Source organism: Phoenix dactylifera, unplaced genomic scaffold (assembly GCF_009389715.1).
Source record: "Phoenix dactylifera cultivar Barhee BC4 unplaced genomic scaffold, palm_55x_up_171113_PBpolish2nd_filt_p 000153F, whole genome shotgun sequence".
Lineage (NCBI taxonomy): Eukaryota > Viridiplantae > Streptophyta > Magnoliopsida > Arecales > Arecaceae > Phoenix > Phoenix dactylifera.
In genome coordinates, this window is record NW_024067702.1 from 445,157 (window position 1) to 454,660 (window position 9,504).

At 41.2% G+C, this 9,504-nt stretch overlaps 1 protein-coding gene across 1 annotated transcript; it reads right to left on the reverse strand.

Annotated features, from left to right (window-relative positions):
- Positions 1 to 6,264: 6,264 nt before the first annotated feature.
- LOC103718729 (homeobox-leucine zipper protein HOX20-like) lies at positions 6,265 to 8,011 on the reverse strand. The gene is made up of 3 exons (XM_008807674.4): positions 7,561 to 8,011; positions 7,063 to 7,454; positions 6,265 to 6,970 (listed from the first exon to the last, which is right to left on the reverse strand). The coding sequence occupies exons 1-3, from the start codon at positions 7,607 to 7,609 to the stop codon at positions 6,545 to 6,547; spliced, it is 867 nt and encodes a 288-aa protein (XP_008805896.1). The 5' UTR covers positions 7,610 to 8,011; the 3' UTR covers positions 6,265 to 6,544.
- Positions 8,012 to 9,504: the final 1,493 nt, after the last annotated feature.

The following is a 9,504-nucleotide window of genomic DNA, read 5'->3' on the forward strand; positions in this document are numbered from 1 at the left end:
TGAAGACACAAATGCATTCATCTATTGAGCAGATATTTTCCTATGTATGTTATTAACAAGAAGTGGAGGATAGGAAAAGCTTTAAAGAGCAAACCAACCAACCAATGGAAGCAACTGGACAAACAAGTCACTAGCTGCAAGAAACAATCCAAAAACTCCTTATTTTAAGGAAGGAATCATGGGACAGCTCAGATTATTCGTTAGCTAATCCTTCATGGCCAATGCTAGGTTTGTATCATGCAAAAATTTTCGCACCATAAATAATAAGGATCTTTAAACAAAAAACAATGTTTACCAACAAAAAAATAAGAAAGATTCCCCATAACATGCACGATGCAAAAAATACTAAGAAGACTTTTTTCCAATTCCCCAAGTTCTAAAAAGATTGCATCCATGGCAGATATGAGATGGCGATGTGAAATGAGAAACTATGTTATTGATGAGTCTTTCTGTGAAACTCTATGTGGATATGTTAGATCCATCCTCCACCTTCTCAAACCAATTGCCCTATATATCTACATGGTTTATTTGTGTTTCCCTGTAGTATGCTTGTGAGAATCCATATAGCCATGTACTTAGTCCCACATATCAGCTATGTATTGGGTAAATCGTGGATATTTATGTTGAATCAAGAAAGGGAAATAATATCTTCTGACTAGCTTTTTGGATGAATGTCTTGGATTTTGATAATTAGTATCAAAGCAGTTCTGGCCTATAATTCATGTGGACTAAAAGATACTGCGGCACAAGCTTATTTGGGTTGGTCATGGGTTGATCGTAATATTCATGATTAGATTATGGTAATTGTGAATGGATTTGAATGGATCTAGATCCTTAATAAGTCTGGAGAGGAAGTCATAGCTTAAATAGAGAGAGCATATGGAAATTCGTACAAGCATATATTTAGTCCCATATCGATATGTATTGGATAGATTTTGAGTACTTATACAGAGCCAAGAAACCCAAATAACATTTTTTGCTTAACTTTTTTAGATAAGGTTCTGATTTGTGACAATGATATCATGCATGCTGCTAAGACCAACAAGACTTGAGCCCGATGGTTTGGTTGATGCCATTCTTTTAAATCTTGCTATTGCAAAATGTTCCAAGTTCAAACCTTAAATTATATTCCTGAGAAAAAAATACAACAAACTTTGTTGTGCACAAGGCACCATCGACTTTGGGAGTTTTACTAAGCAAATGATGTAAACAAGGCAGTTGGGAAACCTATATGATGAAATTAAGTGCATTACATCTCGCTCTAGTCAAAAAGTTTTGCACAGCCTACCATAGCTAGTATAATTAGTTGAACTTTACCAAACTTTGGGAAGTCTACCAGATACGTAACTAGGGTGAACAATCTTATTATTTTTTTTTTAATTTTACCCCATTTTTAATTTTTATAGCTTTGTAAGACTCATCCATAAAGGTGGCCAACGGTTTAGTTTAACTTAAATTTTTGATTAATTAATGGAATTTTATTTGTGAAGTTTTCTTTTATTTCTTGTTTCTTATACATCTTTTCTACATTTATCTTCACATAAAAATTATATTGATTTAGGTAAACCTTGAATTTGTCCATAGTAAAAACTAAAAAGAGAACTTTGAATTCTAAGTCTTGTCGATTATTTTTGGCATTCTATCTGTTGCCTTGCGTGCATGGTTGGATGAAAATAACAGTTGCTAATAATGGTTGCTTGTAAGGCTGGTCTTTGCCTCACAATATCTTCTAATATTAATTCCTTTGGTTGGTGTTTTGTGAAAATTACAGCTTATAGATGCATTGTGTATAAAATGTGAAGTATCTAATGATTTCAGTATTATTAACTGTATTAGGATACTCAAAGAAATGCTGCTTTTGTTTCAGTACATTCTTTCAGTTTCTACTTATGTGGAAAGCTTGGTAACCAATGATCTACCCTCAGCTGTGTCTTCCACATGCTGAATTTGATCTGAAAATAAAGCTACATTTCTCAAGTATTTTCTCAAAAAATAAGAGCAAAACAAAGATTAAAACAGCAAAGAGTACCCCAGGTCCCCAACTCATGACTTTAGCTAAAACAAAGATGGTGAATTGGGACAAAGGCATCCCTATGGACAGAGTTGACTCAATATTGGCATGCAAAGTGCCAAGGTGATCTTAAAATGGATTCTATCTTTCAAGATATTGAAACAAGCATAGTGATTGGGGATTCCCATTGATCATCTCATGCCAATAAAGGAATGCACTATATATAATTTTTGTGAAAGACTTGTTGAGAATAATATTTGTGATCAAGACATCAGACTTGCAATAAGACAAGAACTCTCTAACCTACTACTCATCCATGCACCGAAGGACGGCTAATGTGATAGCTTGAGTTCCCACAAAGTCAGTGGCTCAATTGAGTTAGTCCTAGGGGCATTGAATTGGGGCATGCAACAAATCACAGTCAAAATAGAAGTGTAAAAATTCCACGTGATTAGACAAACATGGCATCTTAGAGCCGTTCGCATTCAATGTTTGTTTCACTTGATTAATTTGAACTAATATATCTCCAAATGATACTTTTAATACTGTTCTATTGGGGGTGGAGTCCCCCCCGCTACTTGTTTAACCAAAATGCCTTCTCTCCTTCCTAAACTTTTTTTTTTGTTCTCAAAGTTAAGTGAAACCACATTTCGGATTGCGCGAGAAAAAAGCATCAACATAACTAGTTCCATAGAGCGGAAAAGAAAGAAAAGACAAAACTTTTAGAAAAAGTAGAGAATGCATGCCATCTCCCTCGCAAGACCAGGGATAATACCAGGCTTACCACACTCTAAAGCGCTAGGGTTTTTAATTACTGAAAATTAAATCGAACCATCAATATATCCATGAATTACTATTTTATTTATTATATAAGTTATGAATAAGTAATTCAATATATTTATAAATCCTCCATGGTTCTATCTCAAGATTAAATGACATCCCAGCTCGCGGTATCGGTCCCCACTAAGATTTCCATTTCCATCATGCTCGTACATCCAAACAAATATGGTTGTGGTTGTCAAAGAAGAATCTCTTAAAGAATTCTGTAAATTAGAAAAGAAATCGATGGGTCTCTTTCAATTAGGAAAAAAGTAAAGCAGAAGAAGAAGAAGATCGGTAGAAACTTCCAAGGAGTTCATTAAAGAAAGAATAACAGCCATGTAAGTTTTTTTTTAACCCATGTTTGTAATTATTCCGACCGTTGTGCTGAGTACCAAACATAACTAAAGCCATGTTAAGGCCATGTGGCTGACATGAGATGAGATTCTAAAGGGAAAGAAACCATTTCTAAGATATATATATATATATATATATATATATATATATATATATATATATATATATATATATATATATATATATATATATATATATATATATATATATATATATATATTTTACATCGGCTGTTCACACTAATCTTATATAAGTACTATCGTACAAGTTTAGAAAAAAAATATACTTTAGAGATATAAACAGATACACAGTAGGCACAGAAAATCACTTCAAAATATGAGCAAGCAGCAAAGGGGCAATCCAATCATCCCTTCTAAAATTTTAACCATCATATACATCTTTAATTATAACTGCTTTCAATTGTTTACTTGTACGTGGCAAAGAGACTGTGGGCCCCAACAAGAGCACAGGACCGAAGGTGGACGAGGGGCTGACCAGGTTCGGTGTCATTAAATAAATAGTATGGTTGCTTTTTCACTGGGGTGACGAAGTTTAGTAATTTGCTCTCACTGGAGAAGTCGGTGTTAAAGGTGACAAGAATGATGAATCGAGACCGCATCGTAGTTGCAATCTAAATTCTAAGCTCGTTATGGGGCCCCAGCTGCTTTCAAGAAGGGATGAACGGTGTGGTCCATTTGAATACATTAGAAGATGATATCAGATCTCCATCAATACATAATAAACACAAACAAGTGGTGAACTCTCTGGTCTCTAGAAGACACTGTCCCTCGTATGACTGTGATATTGAACCAAAAGCCCATTCACCACATTTCTCAGTAGAGAGTTACCATGTAGAGGTAATCTACGACAGAGATTTGCACCCATTATTAATTCCAGAGCTTGGGAAGGAATTAGAAAAGCTGTTAAGCTCTTTTATGAATTAAAGGTGATTCACTTACGGTAATAAATTGGCTTAATGGGCATGGACAAGTGTTCATGGGCACCTAAGGCACGTCAAAGGGATGAGGGAGCCTCTTGTTTCTTTCGCTGCAACTCATTTTCTTAGGGAGGCCAATATGGCATGGGACCTCCTTGAGGCTAACTCATGGTTTCCCCTGTATACTAACCTGTTGTTGCTACTGCTGCTACTTCTATTCATTGCCTTATTTGTGATGAGGGTACTCTTCACCTTGTTGTACCTAAAAAACAAAAATATATTGCCTGCAATAATGGTTTTTTATAACTAAGATAAAATCTGGTTAAAATTTGGGTGAGGGCATGACTTAAACCCAAGTTGGTACAACTCCCTTGTGACAATGCCAGTTTGCACCCTCAACCCATAAATCACAATTCCTTTTTTTTTTGGGTGTGTGTGGTAATAGCAGACCCTTCAGCCACAACAGTTTTTTCCTCCATAGTAATGGTAGATGTTTTCTTGTTCTCTCTATTTTGAATTTAACTTGAACCTCTTTCTAATTGTTTCTTCCATAGATATAGCAGATGCGTTAAGTCTCACTCTATCTATCTATCTATCTATCTATCTAGTATCTATCTCTATTTTGAATTTGAAATCTTTCTCCAGCAAGGGAACGAAACTTTTATGGATGCGTAACATATCCAACAATGTACTCTGAAAGGATGTAAGATATAAGTGTAAGTTTGATTTTCCTGTTGCAATTTGAAACATAATTTAGGATCAAAATGTCAATTTTTTAAACAACTCAAAGCCTTCTTTTATCAGCGTCAAAATGGCTAGTTTCCTATAAATTGATCAGCTTAAAATCCAATTTTTACGCTCTTCTTGCGCCGTTTCCATAGTGGAAAAATCCGTCAGCCATGCACATTTCCATTATAAACTCATTCCTCCAACAAGTTTGGCTCAAACACTCAATTCCATGTTACACTGGCTTCATCTTCCAATAAATCTACCCCCTCCAATTCTCAAAATGCACCAAGTATAGAGTAGAAACATATAAGCACACTGGTCAATCTTCAAGCAAACTCAGCCCCTTAAAATCTCAAATGCACAAATAGGTACAAGTACACTAGCCAATCTTAATTGTACCATTTAATTGGATCAACTAGGGACCCTCTCTAGTACTTCAAGATTGAACCTAATTAGACATCCAACTCTCGATCACCAGCAATTATTCATACACTGCAAACTAGCTGATAATTGAGCAAGACAAGGACTGAGAAATTGTACCTCTCCAGTTCAAACATCACAGGTTAAAAGAGGATACGGACTCCTCTCGTGACACCTACTGAAGAGATTTATAGTTCATTGGGAATGCCCTGGTACAACACAGCTGTGATTAAGAACGGTACTACATGGACAGGTCTTCAGCTGTGAATCTGTGATTCAAGAGTTTGGCTCTTTTTTTTTTTTTTTTTTTTTTGCTAAAAAAAGGAGCAGGGGGGAGGAAGGGACAAGCCCAACCCCGCGTAGCAGCCCCCACTGGGCCCCCCACCCCGCCAGGAGAATGTTCGATGCGGGCAAACCGGGTCGTGTGTTGGGCACGCCGACCTATTTTACTTATACCCTCCCCACCCGTGAGCCGGCTTGGTTATCCGACCCGACCCTCCGTGTGAGTACGTCACACCTGGCACCACCCAGGCTATCAGCCGACCAGTAGCACTTCCAGACCCCGTGTCCAGGCGTGGAGCATTCGGTCCCCAAATTTAATCGATGCCCGCGCGTTTCGAACCTGTAACCATTTGGTTGGAAGTAAACGCTCCGTTCCAACTGAGCTACCATCTTGGTGGCAAGAGTTTGGCTCTTCTCCTGTGCCAGCTTGAGCTTGTATGAGCTCAATCACCACCGTGCACTGGCGAATTCTACGCGACATGATGCGGCATCAAACGGGACAAAGCTCGCACAAACTTCTAACCATTAGGGTGACCCCAACGGTCCTTTCTTCATAATATTATATCACGACAAAAGAAGAAAAGGAAATGGCAACGTCACGCATACCAGAACCACGTGAACCCTCCACCTCTCCCACCCATGAAGCAAAAAAAATACCATCTCATCATTATAATATTATTTCGCCAATCACCCAATATTCTACTCCATATTTTTTTAAATTCATTTTACTAAAATATTAAAAGGATTCTTTATTTGAGATAAAAAGAGATCAAGCTTTCTCACTCTCTCTCTCTTTCCTCCTCACCTTCCCGTCCTTTTTCGTCTCTCTTCCTTTGCAACCCGGAAAAAGGCTTTTGTACATCATCACAGAGCACCCCATCCCAAAAGCTACATACATTTCCAATTTTACAAAAATTTTAAAGACCTCCCCCTACCTTCTTCTTCCAATACTATTATTATTGTCTTCCTCCTCCGCCGCCATCCTTCGTTTAGGGCCAGTGCTCGGGGTAGTACCAATTGAGAGTGGCTGCATGGTCATCTGAGAAGAAACTAGAGCATGGCTCCTCGCCACCGAGAAATCCGCCGTCTTCCATCTTTAGCAGCTGGTGTTGAAAGAAGAATCCGCCCTTTGGTTGCCTCGAGTCGGAATTCAGCAATGATGGCGGCGAGCACGGGAAGGATGGGGAGTTCTCGAATCCGAGCGAGGACATCCCGCGATCATGCGGGCTATTCTCGTCGTTCAGGACGTCGTTGAGGACTGCGCTCGAGTCGCTGTCCGACGACCCGTCCTTGCACACCGGCGCCGGTGGCTCCTCCGAGGCCTTGTTCTCGGATTCCGACACCACCGGCTCCTCTTTGACCGAGGACAGGCTCAGACTTTCGTCCTCTCCTAACTTCTCCTTCAGCACCTTGATCTGCATGCAATTCATGGTCACCCAAAAATTTCAGAATTTTGTCCTTTTCAATTCGGCGTACCTGTTTGCACAACAAGATTTTCGCTACTGACCTCAACGAGGAGGGCCTCCTTGTCGCGATGGAGGGCGTCGAAGTCGGCGCGGAGGGCATCGTAGCTGGCCTTGAGGGCCGCGTAGTCGCGCTCCAGCTGCTTGGTCTTCCACCGGGCCCGCCGGTTTTGGAACCAGACGGCGACTTGCCGGGGCTGGAGGCCGAGCTCCTGGGCCAGCCTCACCTTTCTCTCCGGCTCCAATTTGTTCTCCAACTCGAAATTCTTCTCCAAAGCCCTCACTTGATCCACGCTCAGGCGGCGCTTCTTCTCGCCGCCGCCGCCGCCGCCGCCCTGCATGCCGGAGCACAGATCCTCGTCGCCGCACTCCTCCTCGTCCAGCCCGTCCATCATGGGCTGGAATCCCCTTCCATACATCCCCCCCTTCTCTTCTCCTAGATCGTTCCAAAACATCCAAACAATCTTTTAAATCTAAATTTTAAATTGTTTCATATAACTTCGAACTTGAGCAAAAGATGCAAGCAACAAATCGTAATGTACCGGTCGGGCGGATGGGCATAAGAGAGTCTGAGCTGCTGAGCCGCTTCATGGCTGTTGACGTGGTCGACGGTCAACGCACTTAATACCAACACTAGATCTGGGATCTGGCTGTGCAAGAGGTTGTCTGATGGAATAATAGAGATGGTGCGAGAATTGAAAGGTTTCACACACACTTCCTCTCTTCTGGAGATGTGTTGTTGCTTGTGTTTTCGGAGGAGGCGGGGAGGAGAGATTCGACACAGCGGCCAGGGGAGCAGCTGCGTGTGGGTGAGTGAGAGACTGCAAGAGATGGAGGAGTAGGAGTCGGAGTGTCCTTCTTCCCCATCTCCTCTCCTTCAGAGCCCATCACCTTAGACGCATCCCACCGAGTGAATCCCCACAAGTCCTCGTAGCCCAAGAAGAATAGTAGGGAGGAGGGGAGGGAGGGAGGGGGCGGAGAACTGAGAGCTCGGGGGGTGGGGGATTCCCGGAGAATATAAATAAAAAGCTCATGGGTTGGGGTTGGGTTGAGAGGCAACCCCGGTTAAGAGGAAATGAAATGAGAAATGAAATGAAATTCGGCGCAAATGCAGCTTATTTTATTTGTATATATTATTATGAGATCGTATGTTTTTATATTGCTGTTATATATTATCTGGTTGTGGACGGTGGGAAAAAGAGGAGATATTTTGATGAAAAGGAGGAGTCCGCATCACCGTGCTTTGATGACACCCTCGTTGCGCCTCCCTTCTTGAATGGCTGGTTGCTCCGCTCTGCCGTGTGGAGGATATACACCACATGCTGGAGCGTGCACAATATCTAGTTTTGCTTTGTTAAGTTTTGTTTTCACCTGCCTTCTTTTGTCATTCCTATGCATTTAGCTTAAGGTAAATAAATTATAAAAAAAAACTATGCTAGAGGCTTTAATTTGTAATCTAATTTTATGTAGATATTAATTTCACTATGCATAGTAGACCATAGAGTTTTTCTGGCATACAACAGTGCAAAGGGGGACGCACCTATAGATCGATTATGATGGCTTTGTCAGATCCAAGATGTGGTCCACAACTCACAATTTCACTGCTCCAATTTGTAGCCAATTTTTTTTAATTTCTTTTTGTAATGCGGTTTGTTCTTTGAACATAGCTAGATTAGCGCCATGCGGAAGCGGGTGCTTTAATTTTTGCATAGCTCTGCATTATTCTATCGAGCAATTGGTGGGTACGCGAGCAATGGATGACCGGAGTAGAAAAACCGTAAGAAGATCCTCCTGTAGTGAGGACCATTTATCTTCTAAGCATGTAGATAAGTACCAGCCGTGGTCGAATGTGGTGCAAGGACACCCAAGGCAAGCCATCTGGACTAATCTTCCATGAGGAGCTTGAGAATTATCAACATTATTTTATGGAGGTCCTAGAGTTGCCGAAGGAGAGGATGGAGGCATCGAGGCAAGCATGGAAGTCGACGGCTGTGATTGCTCGAAGCTTTGGCTGAAGAGTATTAGCCGATTGAGTTGAGGGATCTCAAACCAAGAGGCAAGCTAGAGTACGACGTGAAATCCTTCTCCATAGTAGAGGACCAAAACTGCTCAAGCTAGGGATCCTCATTAGGGGATGCTCTAAGGTATTTTGGCAAGCAATCGTGTATGAAAACATCCGGGCCTTTTGTTACCAGTGTGGCAGGATAGGCCACAAGAATGAAGAGTGCAAGTTCCCTATGCCCTTGCGGCGACGGCGAACAACAAGCTGAGGAATGATTCACCATCTCCTATAGTAGTGGAGACATGCATCAGCAAGGAGACCCCCTTTCCGACAGAGGCAGAGCATCAAGGCCTTGAGTGGTGACCGGTGTTTGTCCCCTAGCATGTCACGGCAAAAATCTGACAATCGAGATTTCAAAAGTAGTGTTGCAATTGAGGAAGGAGACCAAGTCAACCTCGAGGTCGAGTTCATCCGAAACTAGCCC

What these genes read in the sequence shown, in the direction of transcription:
- LOC103718729 (XM_008807674.4), bottom strand. Translation starts at nt 7,609, where the DNA reads ATGAAGCGGCTCAGCAGCTCAGACTCTCTTATGCCCATCCGCCCGACC. An exon ending in TATGCCCATCCGCCCGACCG is followed by an intron (nt 7,455 to 7,560) that starts GTACATTACGAT and finishes GGAACGATCTAG; the next exon opens with GAGAAGAGAAGGGGGGGATG. An exon ending in AGGAGGCCCTCCTCGTTGAG is followed by an intron (nt 6,971 to 7,062) that starts GTCAGTAGCGAA and finishes AATTGCATGCAG; the next exon opens with ATCAAGGTGCTGAAGGAGAA.